This window comes from Ambystoma mexicanum, chromosome 1p (genome assembly GCF_040938575.1).
Source record: "Ambystoma mexicanum isolate Mex_15411 chromosome 1p, UKY_AmexF1_1, whole genome shotgun sequence".
In the NCBI taxonomy this organism is placed as follows: Eukaryota; Metazoa; Chordata; class Amphibia; order Caudata; family Ambystomatidae; genus Ambystoma; species Ambystoma mexicanum.
In genome coordinates, this window is record NC_090921.1 from 631515759 (window position 1) to 631538591 (window position 22833).

The 22833-nt window shown below is 42.7% G+C and overlaps 1 protein-coding gene across 4 annotated transcripts in view; it reads right to left on the bottom strand.

Moving 5' to 3' along the window:
* Nucleotides 1-22833, bottom strand: part of LOC138577526 (E3 ubiquitin-protein ligase TRIM39-like) — a 527031-nt gene that overhangs the window by 364641 nt on the left and 139557 nt on the right. For all 4 annotated transcript variants that reach the window (XM_069649634.1, XM_069649633.1, XM_069649635.1 and 1 more), the window contains one exon: nucleotides 12181-12203. In XM_069649634.1, the coding sequence (XP_069505735.1) occupies nucleotides 12181-12203 (23 nt within the window). The remainder of the gene's footprint in view (nucleotides 1-12180; nucleotides 12204-22833) is intronic.

Below are 22833 nucleotides of genomic sequence, written 5' to 3' on the forward strand. Positions count from 1 at the left end.
ATAGATACGAGATTTCGTGGACATCAAGTTTTGGTGGAAAAGAACGAGCAGAATTAAAAGCAGTACAAATATCATTAATATAGAAGTTAAATAAAATCGCAGCAAATGGACATCCTTGTTTTAGGCCAGAGTTTGTGCTGATTGGCTACGATAATAATCCATTTGATGTGAGTTTAATTCTTATGGTAGTTTCCGAATAAAATGTAAGAATTAAAAATCTAATATATGCAGGGCATTCAATGTCTCTGAGTTTCTTCCAAAGGACTTGTCTCGACACAGAGTCAAATGCTTGTTTAAAATCTATAAAAGCAATAAAAACTGGTTGTTTGGTTAAAATCACTTGATATTTTAATACTGATAAAATTAATAGATTTAATGAAGTGCCAATTCCAGCAACAAACCCAGATTAACGTCGAAGAGATGTTCTTTACTCAGCCATTTAGAAAAATCTCTAAGTATCAATTTTGCAAATATTTTCGTGCGCTATCGGTCTGTAATTAGCAGGGTCAGATCTGTTCCCTTTTTTAACTATCGGAATAATAATTGCTTGCTGCCAGGATGGAGGAATTTGGTCTGATTCAATAACTGTCAAAAATAGATTTTAAAACATTTGCCCATAGTTCAGGATTTTTCTTTAGTATCGCATTGGTGAGCAAATCCGGTCCCCGGGCTCTAGATGTACTTATTATTAATAAAATGTCCAATTCATCAAATACAAGATCTGATAGGCAAGGATTACATATAAGTTCTGATTTGCAGGTCTGGCCTGTTTTTTGTAATAACTGGAAATGGTTGGACCATACAGACTCGGCTATAGGGTTTAATAGAATGGTTCTATGAGCATTACGAGGCGTGTAATTAATTACTTTCCAAATCAAGCCACTTGACTTAAGAGACTAGTGCTTTTAGCATAGTTTCAGCTCTTTCTTGGTTGTATTTATGTAGGAGTTGTTTAATTCTATTTCTGTACTGGTTTCTTATTTGAATCTTGTGTGCTTTACATACCCTAACTGACAGAGTTCTCAGCTCCTGTCTCATTACTTTCTTTAGTTTCGCGATTTGTAATAATCGTGGGTATTTATGTGTGTAGGTTGTACGACATAATATACTTACTTCCCAATTTAAAATTTGGATGCAGTCACTATAACGGACACTAGATATAGTAGAATTATCATGGTATGTTTCAAGAATTTTTTTTTCTCCAGTTTAGCTATCTGAGTAGGATACCATTTGAGACGATTTCCTTCATTATTTATTTCTAGTGTCAAATTATAGCGATCACAACTTCTAACCTCATGTGGTAACCAAGATATTTCTAATCTAATATAGAGTTACTATTATTTCGCTTCCACGTCGGTTTAGGTGGAGAATCTGAGGGGAATGATCCATTTAACATAGAAAGCTTTCTTTCAACTACTAACTTGTTCCATTTATAGGCTCTTGAGTTATATTTCTTATTTGTAGTCATACAATTTAAATTAAAATCCCCAGCAATGATCACCGTTCTGATATTGGGGTTCATTAGTGCTTGATTTAGCACGTTTTCAATTTCATCTAAGAAACGCGGCTCGGAAGGAGATAAGGGGTTCCAATGAATATTTAATACTAAACAAGAGGGAGAAAAAGGATCAGAAGTGTTGGTAGTGGATAGTTAAACTACCTGAATTCCAATGTCTGGGGATGGCCAAGCTTTCAAAGCCAGCTGGCAGTCATTACGGACTGCAACAAGGAGACCAGAACAGCAGGATGCCCTTTAGTTGGTTTAGCGGCCGGCACAATGTTTAGCTGATGATCTGCCCAGCAAGGGGTAGTTTGGAGCCAGGTTTCTTGTAGTAAAACTATGTCATACTTATTAAGATTTGACGCATTAGTGAAAAGTAAATGTGCAAACCCTCTAGTGTTCCATGAAGCTAACGTGCAGGTGTGTAGTAATTTTGTAGATTTAGTCTAGTGATTTGGTTCACTCATACGAGTGAACCAAATCACATACGAGCATTTTTTAAGCCAATCCCATTTGGATGGGGGGTGGGCTTGGTTTACAGCCTTATTAGCCTTACACGTACAGCAAGATGATTCGAAGTTGGGTGCATGGGTCACCTTGGAGTTCGGATTTTTGGGCATAGATACCTCGATCTTAGGAGGGGGACACAATGCTTCAATCCGTAGGCCTCCGTTGCATAATTCTTGTCTTTCTTTCCAAATTAGGTTTTTGACAATGATCGAAGAGACATTAATCGCGCTGACATCTTGTTGTGCTGGCGTTGGATACCACAGTGAAGCAATGTCATTTGAGTTTACTTGTGATAACGTAGGAATTGAGTTTAATATTAATAGAATAGTATTGCGACTTGGAAAGGGATCTGAATGCAACCTGTCAAGCATTGTCATTTTCAGACACTCATCCCTTAATGTTAAAGGGTTAGGGAAATATATGTCCGGCCTATAGTCTTCGTGAATGGTATCTTCAGAAGTATTTGGCAAAGTTTTAGTTATAGATCTCAGTTTTAAAGAGGATGTTAATTCAGATATATCGACCGGATGAGACTTTGAAATTGTGCATTGTTGTACGACATCTCCATGAGTGTTTTGGTTAGATAATTTGGGAATGAGTGTATGATTAGAGCTGTCACTCAGACCCTGAGAGTTAGCCTGTAAGGCTTTCCAGCTTTGATCTAGAGTCTTGAAAGCTGTGGAGTTTGCTTCAAAGTTCAAATGAAAGATTGACGTTGCCTGTTGTTTCTTTAATCTACTGTTATGTAGACCATGATGTACTTCTTCGGTGATTGAATCATTCGGATAAGCAGACATATTCATAAGCTCATCTTGAATGTCATTCGAGTCTGCTTTGTTTAGATCTTCACTTTCAATACAAATTGGTTGTGAGGAAATAGACTTCTTACCTTTGGAGACTTCCAAGTCTGAAGGACAAGTGGATGGAGCAGCTCTAGACGGAGAAGGACAATTTTGTAGATGGTCCGGTTTTTGTTCTGATAAATCAGGAGACAGATGATCACTAGTTACTAGATTAGCAAAAAAATGTTTTGTTTTGGCTTTTTGATTTTTATTTTTAGGTGATTTTTTAGATGGTCTTTGTTCAATATCGGAATTATGGCCAGAAAAATTCAGATTTTGGGACGTGCGCTTCCTATTTTCTCTCCTTTTGGAGATTTGTACTGGTTTAGCAAACACCTCGTATAGAGGTTTTTCAACAATTTGCACGTCAGGGGAATTTGTGATTAATTCATCACCATTTGAAAATGGGGGAGATTCAAGATTTGGCTGCGCATCTCCAATTGGATCTTCACGAGGAGGACTCTCCAAAGGTATTACAGAATGAAGCTCAACTGTATTCAAAGGAATGGTTGCATTATTTGTACAGGCTGCAATCCAATCTATTTTTTTATGCAGAAGAAGCAAAGAGTCCTGATGACAGACTGATCTATGATCTAATACTTCAAAGAGTTTTACCAAGGAGAATATGCTTGTGTTAATGGCTGTTAAAGCAGCATCAAGAGCAGGGTTATTGATTGAGGGAAATCCAAATGATGGCCGAGCAATCGGTTTAGTAAAGGAAGCAACAAAAGACAATTGGGACTCATTTGGAGAAATGATGTCCTCAGGGGCATCCATTGTGTAAAGCTCTGGAGTTTTAGAGAGTGCAGATGTGTTAGGAGCATTTAACACACCCTTCAGGGTTGGTAACAAGTCGAAACCATTAGGAACCGGAGTCTGCGTAGAAGAAGAAAGGGGTAAAGGAAGCGAAAAGGAGAAAAAGGCGCATTTGCAGCATCTTGCTCTAAAAGCAATGGTTTTACTACGGTAAGGTTGACTATGTCTGAGTATAGAGCCTTTGGATTAGAGGACTGTGAAGAAGCACACCAAAATATTGCTGCGGTTCCAAAGAAAATTCAAGAAGATAGGTGGGAGTATGAAAGTGAGCATTACTTGTAGGGCTTGATGAGAGTGATACGAAGCGCTGCATCGTTTTATCCGACAAATGCGTCGGTGTTTGTCTGAATTTTTATATAGCTGGTCAAGTAACGCTATATTAGCCGGCACTTTATTTAGAGAATGGATGGGTACAGCTTGGAGCTCGGGTTGGTCTGGGTTTACCAAAAAGTGGTGGATGTCAGGAGAAAACCCAAGACTTTTTTTCGAAGAGATACCATGTTTTGAAACGCCCATATTGTTTGGGGACTCATTTAGACTTCTGCGTGTTAGCCAACTCGGAACAGGAGGTATGCCTGCAGTTAGACGATTCATAATCACGTAGATGTATTATAGCGTTCATTTACGTGAGACGTCAGTTAGCAAGTGGCGTGGTCTATTTTCCAAGTAGGCAGTGAGGTCGGCACCGTGATAATCCAAGAAACGGCGTTGAGGCACAAAAGGCAAAGCGGGGTGCAGACGTGCAGTCAGTACTCTGCAGGGTACTCAGCTGGGTGTAATATTTAGTTATAAAACTCTGAAAGCTCCTCTGTACAAACAAAACCCTAGACAATCTTCATATGTGTGTATGATAAACCTTGAACATATCCAACATCTAATGTTTATGGTGATTGTACTTTAAATGCAACTGCCCAGCAATGTAACTCAGAATCATTTGAAACTTCTTTGGACCCCAAGTCCTACAAAGCCTCCGGTACTGAGACGAGGAAGAGGAGCAAGGAGTCCATGTGGAGTAAATATGACATCAAGTGTAATGTGCATTCTAGTTGTCAAGATCCTAATCACATGCATGGGACATTTAAATCTGAAAACCACCCGCAGCTGACAGAATGGAGAAGGAGAGAGAGGAGAACTGCAGAGTGCACAGAGTGGGAAGCGAGTCCAAAGGCAGAGGAAGCCTCATGGAGAAGAGCAGGAAACGTCTGCCAGTAACAAACTGGAGGCATTCAGGATCTTAGAGGAGAAACTCCAGTGAAGAGAAGGTGAGCTGTACAGAGCTGTAGTGGTTCCACCGGCGAAGAGCTGACACACTGACGCGGGAACTGAAAGAGACTCCACAAAGAAGGGAAAGCTTGCCCAATGGTACCTCCTCACAGCAGCCGCGCAGTGAGTCAACCTTAAAGGGTAGGGGACCCTAGGACATGCGAATACGTTAACAAACATTTGGAAGCATTTTCGAAAACTGACCAAATAGATTTAAACAGCAAACGCAAACATGGTACAATTCTCCTGAAATGAGATGTCAGTTTGGGGAAACCTGGAACAAGCATTGCCAAGAGCCATTGCAAGAAAGGTTGCCAGACAGAGCTTGAACAAGCCATCATATATGGGATGTCAGTATTGAGGAAATTGGTACAAGTAATAACTGAAGTCAAAGTTGTGCCACTGAAGTAGTACAATTGTGTGATACTTACGAGGAATGTGAATGTTGCAGAGAGATCTGATAAGAGCATCAAGTAGTGAAACTTTTTGAAAGAGATACCTGGCAGGAGAGTACACCAGGGGATCTGTATTAGCCAAAAGGGGGATATTCCTGGCAGGAGAGTAAACCAGGATATTAGGAGTTTTCAGTTGGGAAGTTTCCTGGCAGCAGAGTCTGCCAGGAAACACACTTTGAACGACTGTGTTGAAGAGAAACTTAGTCATATTAAGTTGTTGTTTCAATTGAACATTTTGCCAACCAGAGAAGTTGAAAAGACACTTTTGGCATACTTTAATAACTATTGGAGAAAAGGCATATGTTTAACTATCCTGAAAAGTAGGAAAGACTTTCATTTGCCATATTCCAACCAGCATTGTGGAAAAGACATTCTGTTTTGCCATCCTGAAAGATTAGGAGAGACTCCCTCTTTGTTATATTCCAGCCAGTGTTGAGTAAGAGACATTTGTTTTGCCATCCTGAGGACATTATTAGGTAAAAGAGACATTTGTATTGCCTTTGAGAGATTGGTCTTGAAACAGAACATTTTGAACAATTTTCTTGAAATAATCCATGGGAAGGGAAGGAACGAACGCCTGGACACAAGAATTGTTTTGGTTGAAGTTATGATTGTGTATAGTAGTTTGGACACAAAGTCAGCCTATTTTAATTTTAGTTTCCTAGGAAGGGTCATTTGCTTTAGTGGAGGGAAAGTTGGGCCTTTGAACGACATCTGATTAGCCGTGCAGACCACGCGATCTTCATCGCAGATCAGCACAACGCTAATACTTACCAGCGATTCTCCGGAGCACCATCACACGATTGCCGCTCCATCATCCGATCGCCGCTCCAGTGCTGCCGCATCTGTAGAACACAAAAGAAGACATCAGGTTAGCAGTGCAGTGGTGAAGGCCTCATTTAGACTTATGATATTGCGCAAGGCTGCTATCACCTGAAGGCAGCAAATCTTCACGGACTCGCCATACTTCATCACGCAACCTTTGTCCAGGAGGTTCCGCCCCTGCAGAATATAAAAGCATCAGGTTAGTTGTGCAGAAAACTATACCGTGTGGAAAGACTTTCGCATAGCACTGGCGCAAATCTTACCTTGGGAAGCCAGCCATCAAAGGATCTCGCTCCATCTTAAGCACGAAGAAGAAACCTCTAAAGAAGGGTACAGGACTGAACTGTTACAACTTGAACTCTTAAGCTATCCATACCATTGGAATAAGACTTACCATTGAGTCACAGTTGTCTGGAACTTAATAGGATCAGTGAAGTAACTAGATCCTTGAACTACTACGCACCCCTGCACACAGTGGCAGGACGGAGAGCCCGCTATTCACAACACAAAGGTGAGATATAGCAATGGGGGTGCAAGAGGACGTCACGGGAGGCGGGAGTTGCCCTCATCCATATGGTTGGGTAACATGTGATTTAACATTCTAGGCAAACCTGCTTTCGTGGCGAAGTCAGATGGGAGCACAAGACACATCACCGGATCGTCCAGCTCCATTCGGCGCCCCTGTGGAGGTCAGGTGAGCGTAACATCGGTTTACTTATTTTCAGCCAGTGTGCACATGTTTTTATACTGTTGCATGGTGTTTATTTTTGCTACTGTGATGAAGCACGGTGCGTCATCACATGGAAGAAACAGGAAGGATCCCTGTTCTGTCGCGATATCCCAAAATGAAGCAATATCCCCACCCTTCTTCTGCTAGAAACCCCCTCCTTAATGGACTGATAAGTAATGGCTATTCTGCCATCACACTAAAAAGTACTGGCACAACGAAGAAGGCAACCTGCCTTTTTGAAGATTACCTTGCAGGTACTGGCACAAGGGAAAAGAACAGAGGAACAGGGATAACCTCCAGGAACCTATTGGTCCCCTCCCAATAGGAAAAGAGGAAGAGAGCCAGGAGGTGTGCTTGTGCCTTCACCAGAGGAGCAGGAAACTGGAAACCTGTGCAGGAGCAGAAGGGGCTGTGGACCACTACCATATCCAGAGAGAAGGGGAGCTCTTGGTCCCCAGCAGTCTTTGGGGAACTGAGAAAGCCTGGAATATCTCTCTGGCTATACTGTGGAGCAGCAGTAGTCTACAAGAGACTGAGGGAAACCAGGAAACTTCCTCACTGGAAGAGAGCAGCTGGGGAAGTTGCTGAAGACAAGAGAGCCCAAAGGAAGCCATAGACGCTTACCAGAGTGGACACTTGTTAACCAAGTACCAAGGTACACTGAGGGTGACCAGGAAGGCACCGGGAGACCATGGCATTTTTACTGGTAAAGCCAACAGGAGTACGTTCATACATGGGGCTACTGGCATATATTGTCACACCAGCAGGGATGAATAGTGTCCCTTCTTATAGTATCATTACTGGCATTATGAGCAAAGAAAACATGAACATTATTTTATATAGGAATACTGGCACAACCAGCATGAACTTTTTTCAATACTGCCATATATTGTAGGCAAAGGTATCATTAAAATGTGCTGGGAAGGCTACTGTGCAATGTTGATGACTTGCATCTGTTGGATCTTTTCATTTGTCACCCTACAAAACCGATTGCAAACTGTGTGGCTTTTTACTAAATGTCTAATAGAAATGCACCATTTAAACCATAATTTTAAAAATGATTTCAGGGGGGAGAAATCCCCCAATCACCCCTTGGTTCGGGGTCGGACTCCCCCGCTATTCTCAGTCAATCCTGCATATTGCCGGAAAACTTTTACCCTTCAATTAAAAGAAATTACAATTTGTCACAGACTCTGAGGTTCATTCATGGTATCGTATATGGTTCTCGCTATGCCATGAAATACAGACTAAAGCTTGTTAACAAGTGCATTCACCTCCACTTGTCACGTACCAAAGGTCAGTTAGCAGTGCAATGATCTTTGGAATGGGCCAACTTTTTAATGCTTTGAATGGGTAAAAGTGAACAGAATCGTACAAAAATGTCGACCTGGGAATTGCGACAGTCGAAAATGGTGACTTTTTTTTAAAAACACCCCCTTTACACCACATATATATGTGGGAGGTAATGGGATATAATAGAAATATGGAGGTTTGGCGGGGGGTCTCCCCCCGCATATCTATGCGGTGTAAAGGTGATTTCATTTTCTTTAAAAGTCGGCATTTTCGTCCGTCGCAATTACATGTGGTCGCAGTGATCACATAGATCCAAAGTGAACCTAATGATTCCCTTTTGTCATGATAAAAGTCACTGCAAGTATAATCTGGGCACTCTTTCCAGCTTGTCCAGCAATTGCACAATTACACTCTCTCATGGACCCCTAGCAGGGAACAGTATAGGAGCAGTGGAGGGGCGGCAATACCCAATATCAATTGCAAATTATGGGGGTGACAGAGTGATTAGCCTTTTCAGGAGGAAACAAAAGAGACAACACTATTTGCATTTCATTAAATGTTTCCTTCGGGGGTTGATAGCAGAGCAATAATCCACTCTGTGCATCAAAGGTGTAGAAGAAGTGGCTCTCCCAATTGGAGCACTACCACAATCACAACAGATGAGGTGCAGTAAATGGAAGCAAGGACAACTCAAACTACCGCAGACTGTCACTGCTTGCCCTTCTGCATCCCTTCACCAGGATTGACAGTTATGGGAACCACAGATCTATATTCTGGATAGGACATACCCTAACCCTCTGGTGCTCTATGTTTGATTCCACACAAAGGTCATGTATGATATTGATATTTTGCAACATATTACCCAGTTAAGCTTACTTATACGTCTCACCAGGCTGCAGTTCAGTCCAGTTGCAAAACAGGTTTACCAGATCGCCAGTGGCCTACAACGGAAGCATCCTTGTCCACATCTGCACAATGTACTGACACTCATGGCTATGCTGATTTTCCCCACTACATCTGGCCCTTTTAAAGATCAGCAGGCTTCAGTTGGCTCTGAGCGTCTTCAGTCATTAAGTCTGGCCTAGAGAAAACCCTAAAGTACCTAATTTTTAAAGCGTTACTTTATCTCCGGCCCTCAATTTATGCCACTACCTCATGTCACAGGCTGTTTTAGGCTGCAGCTCCCTACGCCCCTACATGCTACACCAACGCGTCTCAAGTCGCAGTGCCACAGGGAGTGGATCTGTGCTGCATCCATCACATCAGAGCATAAGTGGTAGTCACTTCCAAGATCTCGAAGGCTTGACTCCCAGAGTATATAAGAGGCCTACAGAACTGAGGCTATAAATAGAAAGCAGGGCCGTATATATCTGAAGAGGAAGTGTGTCAAGAAGCAGACGGGCGCTGCATCACTGAGGCAAGGTTGACCTTAGAGAAGGTGTGGAGGCCAGTATCTCCAGAAGAGAAACTGGGGTGATGAATCTAATCATGTCCTCACTTCTTTCCCCAAGGTAGTCTCGCCCTATGTGGCCAGGGAACGGCAGCCACCACCTGATCCCGACTCTGGGTGGCTATATGAGGGAGGACCACCTGGGGTGAGTCGACCCTCAGGGAGAAGGGAGGACGCCTTTGGGAAAAGTCACATACCCCCATTCCCTATTGGGGATGTTCCCAATATTCCTCAGACCTTAATGGCTTATTGCACCACTATCCATGTATAGAATACAGTTTTAATATTCCCTGACATGATAACCAGAGTAATACATTAATTACTGAGACGAGGAAGAAGCAGGGAGCAGTAAGGATTACTCCTGAAAGAATCCCACATCAGCTTCCTCAACAACACAAGGAATCATCCATCAACTACTGAGACAAGAAAGAGACAAAGAACAGTAAATACCACTAAGGCCGGGAAACCTACGCTGCGGTCTAGTCTTTGGAAACTCTTTAATCAGACCGGGAAGTTTAAAACCCATGCAGCTGAAAGCAATGAGAGAGAGCTGCAGATGCTGAAATGCAAGGTTACCTGCACAAGCACCAGCCAGAATGTTGGGGGAGAAGACACCATGTGAAACGCTACCAAAGCTAATCCGCCCAGAAGGAGAAGGAACAGGAGTGCAGAGGACACGCTGCCTGCGAGAGAAAGGCAGCAGAAACTGAAGACCGGCATAGCAGAAGCGCAGCTGATGACAAGTCGCAATCCAAGCCCACAATCCAAAGAGAACCAAAGCAGAAAGGCACGGGAGACACTTGGAGCACCGGGTAAACCCAGTGAAGCAGAGAGGATTACGGGGTTGCCTGAAAGTGTGTGCTGCTTCGGAGTAGCTATCTTTAAGCAAAGTGGACTATGTGTAGAAGCGAATAAATGTAAAAGGTACGCCACAAGTGGGCAAAGTAAAGTATGTGAAAAAGCTAAAAGACCCATACACTTTTCCACGAAACATGCATCTTAAAGGGACACAGAGAAAACCAAGTAAAAGGGGAATGAACTTGAGAGGGGCAAAATCCCACTATATGAAAGAGAACCATTCAAGAAATCATACACCAACATTGGGCTGGTACTGTTTCATGGGTACAAGAAATGTAATAAAGAAAGGATATGAAGGTCCCGGGAGGAGAATATACCAGGTGAAGAGAATTGGAATAAAGTTATGGTATGAAAGTCCTGGCTGGAGAGTATACAAGGTGAAGAGAATTATTTTTTGGCAGTCCAATACCAGCTGAAGTTAAAATGTGTAAAATACTGTCAGCAAGTCCTGGCAGGGGAGTATACCAGGCCAAATCAATTGTAAGTTAAATTACAAGGGTATCCTTAGGAAGTCACATGCCCTAGGATCTTGAACTATTTGAAACTTGATGCTTTGTTTTGAACTAACCTGCAAAAAGGAACATGGGGAAGGAACTATTTCCCCAAGAACTGTGTGTGTCCCAAGAGGGAGAAGCCATCCTCTTGGACTACAAGAAATCTTGCATATTGGTAACGGGAACCTGGGAAGGGAGCCATTCCCTGGAACTGAGAATATTGTCCTCTTAAAACTTTTTGGTTGGAGTTATATCTTTACGTTGAATTGGAACATCTGTGCACATTGAGCTCCATAAAGAATATCCTTTGCACCTCTGAGTTAATTTTTCTAGTGTGAGGACCAGAATAGGATTTCAGACCCAAAACATATTTTTTACTTTGGACATCTTGACACTTCACAAATCCCTTTTTGGTTGAGGTAGGGAAATTCCTCCTAGGATAGGGATAGTAAGGCATTTCGCCCAACCCTTTTGATTTTGATTAACTGTTTATAGCCAAAGCTATGAGTCCTCTGTTGTGCGTCTCATTCCTGGCTCCTCACACTGGATAGTTTATTATTTGACCCACCCGGATAATGTTAGCTTGGATCATTCCTAGAGAGGAAATCCAGTTTTGTTGTAGACCAACTCCTATACCCATTAGGCGCTTATTTCAGCAACCACCTGCTTGAACCGATACTTCTTGTGCCAGGTGTTTAGGCATTTAACCAAGTTATCCAAACGAATTACAAAAGACTGAGACAAAACAATTGAAGGGGTGGATTGGCCTTAGACTTAGAAGCTTAGAAGACTTACCCCATGTGTGCCAAAAAAAAAAATCAGCATCATTTGCTAGTACTTACACAATGTATGAACAAAAAATAAAGTCACTTTTCTTTCACTTTTCGGTCCAACTCCTTGTATTTTGCCACTCCTAGTGGCCTCCTATGCTACAGAATCCTACCTCACCATCTCATTTAATAAGTTGCTCAATGCCTTTTCAAGAGCCCTTGCTACAAAAAAAATAAATCATCTGAATTTAGAGACCACACAGAGTTAAGCATACAATGAGTTTGTTTTGCTGATAATTTACAGGAACAGGACATATTTTGGGTACATTTGGTGAGGTATGCTATGAAGATAGGTCAAAGAGGACAATCATACCTTTGTAATATGCTCTTCATGTCCTAAAGAGAGAAAATTAAAACATTAGAAATATACAGCTCATAGAATAATTTTTTTAATTCATTTAAAGTTTAATTTTACAAAAATCTAAACTAAACAGTTATGAACATTTACAAATTATAATCAAATATGTGGATAAAATATCACATTGATTACCCTTATCTTCATTGAAATACAGTATGAAGAACCAATGGACCCTATCAGTTAAAGTGTGTTACCAGTAACTTTGTAGAAAAACCATTACATACATTCCTATAACAGAATAAATCAAAAGGTTATTAGGAAAATACTTCATTTTCAGGGCTCCCTTTTCCAACTTTCTGAGCCCCCTAAACATTTTGCTGGCTTTCTTGAATTTTTTTGTTTCTTTTTGTGGTCTGAGAGACTTCTTGTGAAATTCCACTGTCAGTACAACTCATTTCTGCTGTGCTTGAGCCTTTGAGCTGTGACAAATCTAAGGAGATCATCAACTCTTCCCAAGGGGAAGACACCCCTTTTGAGACTAGGAAGGTGAGCCCACTACACTTGACACTGCCTATGGAACAGGGTAAGCAGGATCCCTCTGGGGGGATTTCCCCCTAAAGGGACAAGAAATCCCCAAAGAGGGGTATATGTCCTCATGCCTCAGCCACTAACACCTGTTAGGCAGAATCACATGCAGTACCCTTTGGGAACACTACATGCAATTAAGACTACAAGTGTAAGCACAATTTCACCTTTGGTACAAGCCTGTACTACACAGTAAAGTGGTAGCGATGGCTGAGCAGCCAAACTTATCTCAAGAGTTTAAGTGAGCAGTAAGTTACACAAAGAACCAACTAATACAGTGATTCAAACAAACACTTACTCAAGGTTTCTTGGTAAAAGAATATACATTTATTTACTCAGACAGTTAGAAAACATTACACTAGCACGAGCAGCTCAATATCACACACTAATGAGCCACAAATACACAACTGGTAAGTAACTGAACAAGTTTAGTTCCCCTGAAGTGGGAGCAAAATGGCACTTCAGATACTTAATAAAGGGGTAAAAAGACAAGGTTATAAGAACACATAGCCAAAATACATTCATAGGCAGGGCAAAGGGTTTCAGTTAGCAACAACCAGCAATTCTTCTCAATAGGCCTGGGCCAAAGTCAATGGTTCAGAGTCTTTGTATAAGATAGCACAGTTCTGGTAGATAACGGTTAAGTCTTGCCACAGAGTTTAAAAGAGTTTGGCTAGGCGAAACGTTTGACGACTGTTTAGGGAAGGACAAGCCTTCGAAGTTGAGAAAGTTTACACAAACTCTTGCAATGGCCGGACTGCGTTTACACCCTTGGTATTGAAGAAGAGCTGTAGCTGAGGCAGTTCCTGGCAGTTCGAGCAGATCTCGCTGCTCCTGAGCTTCAGTCGTGGGGACAAGAAGAAGGACGTCGGGAGGTTCCTGCACTGCCCAGGGATGAGGCCAAAAGCTTAGCAAGACGTTGGTTTAAGGTGCGAGTGCCTTAAAGTCCACGAGCTGGTTTCCTTCCCTCTGGCTATCCGGTTTTCAACAGCATTCTGATGAAAATTCGACCAGATCAGATGGGGACAGTGTCCAGGTGGCTTACGAGTTGGTTGTTCCCACCAAGCTCAAGGGAAGAAGTTAACCTTGAAGGGCTTCTCTGATGATTGGAGTTTCAGGCAATTTGGACCTGCAGCAGGGCTTCACCGGTCGTCCAGGAGTTGCAGCAGTACTCTTCCTTCAGCTCGTCTTCGGTTCTTTCGTTCCAGTGGTTGACTCTGGTTTCCAAGTCCCAGAGACCTGCTTTCAAACAGTTTTCCCCCATTTATTCCAGCCTGGCTGTCACTCACGCAGCAGGGTGGCTGTCCTTGCCGGACAGACAGCCAGCCAATCACGCCATAGTGCATTCAGGTCTCCTAGGAGACTAAGCACAGGGAGTTTCGGGCACCTCCCTCACATCCAGTCCACCCCAGGCACTCATGCGCCAGAGGAGGGCTTCAGCACTGAAGCCCCCAAAGGCCAACGAACAAAGGGACCAAACGTGGTTTGGTGCGCAGAGACAATACAAGAAGGACCTTTCCTAAAAGAAATGGTGAAAAAAGATGACCAGAGTTTGTTTTTACAGATAGGTCTTGGGCGCCATATTGGAAAACATGGCTGACCCGGTTTTTAGCTACCGTTGTTAGCGGTCAGGAAAAATCACGGTAGTTGATCTAAACCACTGCCACCAGCCATTTAAAGTAGGAAATTGTAACATTTGACTGTTACATGAGTGTTTTGACTCAGGGGAATCTAGGCAACCCCTCCAGCACTCTATTGGAAGATAGTGTGTGCTGGGTCAGTAAATTTAAAAAGACTAGTAAAGCCAATTTAACTTTACATGCTCTGGGAGACGGTAGTCAGTCCCAGAGAAGGTATTTAAACCTTGGGGAGTCTAAAAGACACCCCTGTGTCACTGCACTGAAGGTGCTGTGTGACACACAGAAAAAGATGATGCCTATGGAGTTGTTTTAAAACTCGATAACCAAAGAACACAAAAGTAAAACACATTGAAAATGAAAAGTTCAAAGCCCCAAAATATAGCAAAAGAGCTGGAGGGCTCGAAGGTAGAGGGAATTAAGCACTTGTTTGAGAAATCTCCCTAACAACAACTTTATGGAGGTATATAGACAGTAGGGTTATGAAACTGCTATAAACCCTTTAATATTGGCTGACTCAGCTTCCGACCCATGCTCTGCCCAATATGCATGGATGAAAACAGCAATGCAAGAAAAGCAGCCCCTTATAGGAGTGCCATTGAAGGAACAAAGAGTTGGCGTCCCAGCCTGGGGTGCGCTCTAAGAAGTGTAGCCAGGGACAACGGGCTTAACAGCCCGGACGCCGGCCCGCAACGAGAAGTACCTCAGAGGGCTAAGGGAAAGCCCTGACAAGAATCCACCTACCCACACCGAGTGAGCAGAGGAGAGGAACCAATTGACAAGTCCAGGCCCGGCTCCAGGAATTTTCATCTGGGTGGGCCAGGGTTGTGATATGGGGGGCCACATGTCATTGAGTGTGGGTCTAGGAGTACCCTAAACAAAGTGCTGGCATTAATCTGTGAGCCAGCAAAAAATATCTTCCCAGAGTTGCAAAAATACATTTGCACCCCTCTATAAAAAACAGTACATAGCAAACGAGAAGCGAGAAAATAGAGTTGCAACATCAATCTACCCATCTTCCCTTTCCATCTGCTCTCCCCTTTCTGGTTTATCTGATCCTCCCTCACCTTTCACCGTCCAGTCACTTTCCTTCAGCTGGGCTCCCTGTTACCTCCCTTTCCCACCTATTCACACCATCACCCAGCATGACTTTCCTGGCCTGGGAGAATTGAGGGTGATGCCACCTCCTCCTCCGAGAGGGCTGAGTAGCGAGGCCTGCAGTGCTTGTACCATCTCAGATGGTGTCCGCCCAACAATACCTTCCTGAGCACTCTGGCTGCTCCCATCAGGCCCCGGAGGAGATGCTTGTGGTCCCTCCATCTTGTTGTGAAAGATAGACCCCCATCCAGAATACTGAAGCGAGGAATATGAGATTTTGTTTCCTACAAAATTACATTTTCTTCAAACTTCTTTCAATTTCAAGAACAGAACATGCCATTTCCAATCCATACAGGTAGTTTTGTTGATCTTAACAATATTTTGAGCACAACAACATATCCTCCAATAACATACACATGTATACAATCCTCCCTTCACCCACCCATTCCACAACCTCCTGCCCACTCCTTTCCAACTGAAACCCTACAGTAGTCCCATTCTGAATGTCTCCCATCAATGGTTCATGTCCAAAATTACATTTTAAACAAAAAATGTTATTTGCTGTTGCATTTCTGCAGCACATTTTAATTGAGTTGAGAGTGCAGGGGAGTTCTAGGGCTGTAAGGTCTGCATCAGTAGGCAGACAATGCTGGTTGAGGGGTTTGTGGCCTCCTGGTACCACTCCTGGTGGGGCGTGCCCCTTTACATCATTGTCTGGTACATACTGTTTACATACTGGTTATAATATGCAATTGTCCATGATGACACTTTGTTTGATTTGTTTACTTTCATTTGCTATTGAATGACACAATTGTGTTCAATACATGTGGCCCGGATATTTTCAAAGTTAGATGTGTGTGTGTCAATCACTGTGCTGCCCATCTATTAAACCACGAGTGAGGCTTTTTGGAATAGCTTATATTACAGACTGAATCACTACTAGGGGCACCTAATTTTATCAGGTAAGGCATAGAGAAATTAAAAAATATGCCCAGGATCACACACGTTGGTCAAGTGGTAAAGCCATAATTTGATCCTAGCCTGAAAATTAGATACACACGTCTATTGAGCTCAAGTTGGTACAAATATATGTTGAAGTTCGGCTTTGAATGCCTAAAATAATACTAAATCGTATACAGATTACTTTAAAAATGCACAAGTCGCATGATAAACCAACCTGACAAGGTATTCATCATTGTAGAAACATGTTGATGAAAAGATTAAGGGGGGCATTTTGTTTTGAATCCTAAATTCCACATATTGGAATTCTCCTGTTTGCACTTTTTTGCAAAAGGGGCCATTCATTAATTTAAATTGTTTCCACCAAGTGAGTTAAACACAGGCGAAAAACGCCTTTGCTCTTTACTTTACACTATGTGTCTGGAAAAGTGTAAATGACTTTCACAATTAACGATTGTGGGAACCATCCACAATGGATTCTTTTAGAATCTACTGCCGCTTTCCAGGTGTAAAACTCAGGCCGGTACCATAGGAATCTATTGGTTTATCGCTAACGTAAAAATTAATGCTGGTGGAATATCAATCGGATTTGGCAGGGGGACCTTGTTAAGTCCGATCTGATCTCCAACTTCACCTGTCAAATCATACAAAATCCTGCATCTAATAAAAAGTGGAGCTACATGCATTTACTGCCACTTCTTCCACTCTGCTTGACCTAGAAAAGGATCCCATATGACTGGGATTAGCATAATTGACCTAAAAATATTTGACCCAAGACATTTGATCGAATTTCTTTGACCTTTTTTCGGTCAAATTTAATGAAAATATATATATATGGCGGTGGGCAAGGGTATAGATTAGGTTGAGGGGAAGTGGGCTGGGAGTTGCGGGGGTCTGCCCCCACATTTTAAACCCAAAAAAAGGTCAAATTAATTAGATCAAATGTGATTAGGTCAAATGTTTTAGGACAAATAGACCCAAACAGGACCGTAGCTTTATTTTCCCCCATACAAGCTCCAGCATAGAAATTAATGAGAACATACAAAACAATCTCATAAAAACACAAAGTGAAATTAAATGAATGACAAGGTGATTGTTTCACACAGCTTGTTTTGTATCCCGTTACTAATCACCCAACAATCACACTTAAATAGCTTCTTAAAACCCTATATAAAAGTGGTCACGGCCTTTTTAGCTTTTCTCACCTCTAATCACTTCCGGTTGTAAATAATCTGCCTCTGAGACACATTAAAAAGATAAGATCTCACTGGTTGGGCCTGATCAGCGCCGGCTGTTTCTATTTGAGGGGAGAGAGTAGAGCAGAGGGGGCATTGGCATTTGTCCATTGTCCAAATGTTAAATCCACCTCTGATTGCACTCTTTAGAAAATATTTAAATACTGCTTTTTAGTTATTAAAGATGTACACCTTTTATACTTTGCCTGCAACATTATAGAAACGCTCTTCTTTTTTTGTTATTTTACGGGTGTTCATGTTTCATTTCCGGCACCGCCTAACCACCCAGCACCCAGGAATTACATAATACTTTCCAAATAAATCCCACAACACACATGACATATTCTGTTTGCATGAAAACTCCGCAAAGTTACCCAAACAGAATGAGGTTATGAAGTCAATACTTATCAGTTTGATTCATGAAAAGTTAGGCTTTCAAACAAAGATACATTCTATTTAGATCGTAGCCCCACTGGCAAGTATGCATGAAAATATTAGAAACTGGTCAATACTTGCCAACCTTATCATTTTCAGTTAGGGCCTTTTGGACCAGCTCAGTGAGGTGCAGCTTCATTCCCTAGGCGTAGCAAGCAAGACACCCACATCTGGGCATATACACATTCACTTAGGGAGACAAACGTAAGCCAACATGCATTGGCAAAGCCAACAACTTGGGCTTTTGATTAGGCATGTATTGGCATTTGCCAGGCCCTGCCATAAGGGTCCCACCTGACCATAAAATGGGAACAGCTGTAAAATGGTGCCAGTAACTGGGCATATGATGGCCTTTCCTGGGAAATGTCTGCTAATACCTATACGCAAGCCAAAACTGCTGGCTTTGTGATTGCTTTTTCAAGACAGTGCAAGTCACAAAGGCATTGACAAATATATTGCTTATAAAATCAACTGGCTGAAGACACACATTAGAGAATTGTACTAGACCAGGAGCTCATTTACAGAGGCAATTAAGTAATTAAACACTTAAAAGAAGATAACACTGGCAGGCCCTATACAGCAACACGTTGGGTGTTACTTTGCAATAGAGCTTGCTCAAAGAGTTCTAGAAAGGTTAGGTTTTGGTGGTGAGGCATTGGCATAGCCATGGCTATCATTAATTGGGTAAATGACCAGACACACCCATAGGATGTGTGTTTCTCCTCACATTTTATTGCCATCCTAACTGTGTTCCAAAGCATGCGTTATGGTTGTACCTAATAGGTAAAAAGTCTCTGAATCAATTAGAACCACTGTCATTGCTCCTGCCAGCATTCCATACAACTGTTTGCATATCAGCCTTGGCACTTTCACTAATGTCAGAAGCCCTTCCCAAACTGCTAGACCACAGGGCCTAAAAATGCATACGGTTAATTGTGTTCCAGTGCAGATGGAGCACGACCTAGCAATTGAGATTTAACTACACCTTTTGGTTGCAGCACCAAAAGTCATTTTCTAATGGCTTGTCCCCGTCTCTAATCGCACAGACGTACTACAGAATTATGGCATGGAATGTTGCGCAGAGCAACGGTAGTGGTAATGTTTAATTGAAAGCCTTGTAGCTATCACTTTTTGATTTTACTAGAATCTCCCCTACAGAATTACATTTTTGTTACTACCAACCTTATCTTTTCACTTATACTCTCAAGTAGTTAATGCAGCAGAATATATACTTTGAATGTAATTTGTGAGGGCCCCCAGTCAGTTGACGCACCTTCTGCAGAAATCTGTGTTCAAGCAACTTTACCTATCATTTATTGTTTGATATAGTTAAACATTTTAAGCAGCATGATGTGAAAAAACACTATTCCCAAAAAAAAATAAACATACTTTAAATTACAGAAACCAAAATTGTGATTTTAGGTTTGAGAAAATAGTTGTAGGCAGCCTGCTTGAATAAGTGTGCTACCTCATTAGAGGTGTGAATGGTCCTCCATCTCCCTGGTTATTTGTACTTTTATGGCTGTGGGGCATAGATCATTGTCTAGGGCAAGAAAACAAATCCTGGCCAGGCCTCCTGCAATTCACCCTCTCAGAATTATATCTCTGAGGTTGCTGCTGAATGTTTACAGTGACATCCACCCCCCCCCCCCACTCCCTTGGTTACCAGTGGTGTATAACACCACTGACATGGCCTCCTTTCTAGGGCGGCCAGAGGCTGGCTCTGTCCCCCCCCCTGCTGGAGCCGGGCCTGCCAAACTACCTTTGACTATGATAGAGTGGCGTTATTAAACATGGTGGTATTGCCCAGGCTATTACACTACTTCGCTAACATCCCACATACAATACCCAAGCGATTCTTTTCGAAACTACAGAGCATATGCAGGGGGTTAATCTGGCACAACTCTAGGAATAGAATAGCATTATGGAAGTTACAAAACTCGTACGAGCAAGGAGGTATCAGACTGCCAAACTTTGAAGTATATTATCTTGCTAGCCAACTCCAATATGTAGCAAGTTGGCTATCAGAAGATATGGAATGCACCCCTTATTTCTTGAACGAGAGGATGTGATTGCCGAAACGACAGAGGGCGGGAGAAGGGAGACTGTTAGACCTGGGAGGGAAGATGTGGCGAAGAGCTTGCCAGTTAATGGAGAATCCATCCCTGTGTTGCCCACAGATTCAGTTAGTGGCGTTAGGAGTAGATGAACAAATGACGCTGAATATCAGAAGGAAGTGGGAACCGGTAGGCATAGTCACAATGGGAGATGTGTGGCAAGACGGGCAGGTGAAAGAGTTTGAAATATTGGTGGAGGACACCAGGTTACATAAGGTACAGCATATAACTTATTCTAGGATGGTGAGAATCATCAAGAGTACGTAGTAGTTATAGAAACTTTCTACGATGTGTCTGAAGGAGGTCACGAGATATCCCGCATATATGAGTTGCTGATGTCAAAGGTTGGGAAAGAAGTAGTTCAGACGAGGTTGAACTGGGAGGAAGATGTGGGGGAAATCGATGGAAGATAAGCTGTGGGTTAAGGTGCAGGGATATCACAAAAAGGTATTGAGAACCGCATGGTTGCAGCAAATTCAACTATATGTCACTCACCGAGCATACATGACCCTGGAGAAAATAGCTAAGTTTAAACACGCTGGAGTACAGACAGGTCCGAAATGTGGGGAAGTGAATGCAGGAATGGTACATATGTTCTGGTCATGCCCTGAAATAGGAACATTTTGGAGGGAGGCAGCCCACTTCATTGCAAGAAAGGAGATAAACTTAGAAGTGAACTCCCCTTGGGCGTGCCTGTTCGGGGGATTCACTAGGCCCCGCAGACTCAAACATGTGAGCAAGCTGAAAGACCTGGCATATATATTAGCCAAGCATAGGATAGCAATGAGCTGGAAAGTGAGTAGGAAACCGTGGACACAGACCTGGTGACAAGATCTTAAGAAATGGGCAAAAGCAGAAACGATAGTAGGGGAGGAAGCAACAGGCAGAGGGCAGGAGGAGGAAGCAGGAACGTTGATTGCCTGTCGACACTAATAGCAACATTATTCGCGACAGAACAAGAAGGCCGAGGAGAAGATGTCCCTATAGAGGTGGAGTAGCTGGGTAAACGCTGGTAGATATGTATGAGGAAGATGGAAGGGTTCTGTAGGCTGGGGGTTGTGGGGGGAGGAAAATACAATTGGAAACTGTAAGCAAGAGCTACTATTTATGATGGTTTCATTGTGCTGTACGGTTTTCATGTTGGAAAAATAATAAAAATGTACTTTAAATATAGGTCTATAGGTTCCTGATCCCAATTCATCTTCATTTGCACAACATTCTGTTGCTGACACTTTCTGATCTGGTTTACCTTGAGCTAATCGGCTTTCGATTGTAGCCAGGGCTTTAAGTGGGCCGGGGCCTGCCGGGGCTCGGCCCCGGCAGGCTCTGAAATTTCGTTTTGAGGTGGGGCCCTGGCGGGGCCCTGCCGGGGCCCAGTAATCTCCCCTGGCAGCCCCGGCCACTACACGAAATGGCATTTTTTTCTACAGCCTGAAGTGCTCGCTCGTTTGCGAGAGCTTCAGGCTACAGAAAAAAATGCCTTTCAGCCATAATAGTGGCGCCGCACCTGCGAGGCATCCCTTTAATCAAGAGATTCCCGTCGGCCGGCGCCACCATTATGGAAAAAACGTGAGGCCGCTGAAAGCAGAGGCCTTGCTTTCTAAATACTGGAGCTGCCGCGCTCCAGTATTTAGAAAGCGGGAGTTTCAGTATTTAGGAAAAAGGCCTCTGCTTCCAGTGGCCTCACGTTTTCAGCCTTAATGGTGGTGCTGCCCCTCCCCAGCTGGCGAGGGGCAGCACCACCATTAAGGCTGAATAGGCAGGCGCTGTCCCCTGCCAGGCAAGCCTACACAAAATAAATGCAGAGATCAGCACCCTCTCTAATCTCTACGAAAGACTGCCTGGCAGGAGTGGCAGTAGCCCATTGAGCCCGGGCTCGTTAAGGGGGCGTGGCCTAACGGGCCATCAAGACCCCCGCTGTTAGGCCACGCCCCCTCGATGAGCCCCGGCTCGATTTGTAGTGCCACTTAAGGCACTGATTGTAGCCAAGAAGAGCTTGGTTATCTTAACACAGACCACTACCTGGAGCTACTTTTTATTCACCAGTGAACACCTATATTAGCTATTTGACATTCCCATCAATATGCATCTTATTCATATTTGTATTTGTGATGTTTATTAAACTTTGCAAAATTCTGCAATATGATTAACAAGTCACCTATTGTGCTTTTTGGAAATTACAACAGCTCAAAGTAAGTTTTTGATTGCTGGCATAATGCTGAGCAGAGACTCACAAATTGGCTGGTTTTACTATACATAGTTTAAGGACTAGATTAGCAAGGTCTCCCTTAATTTTTTACATTACTACTTTTGAACTCCTTTGGAATGTGCTCCTAATGTGTTAGTATACATGAATCAGGGCTCGAAATTAAGATTCTATGAGCAGGAGTTAAAACCAGCTCCTGGTTGTCAGGGATTACCCAGTAGGCAGGAACTACCACTGGGAAACCCGGAGCGAGTGCATAGCATTCCGCAAATCCTACTCGCACTTAATGCGCATTTGACATTTTTGTCCATTATGTATGATTCATTATGTATTAAATGTGTTCTAAATGTGTCATAATTCTTCTTTATTAGCATTCTCAAATACTCAATGTTAAT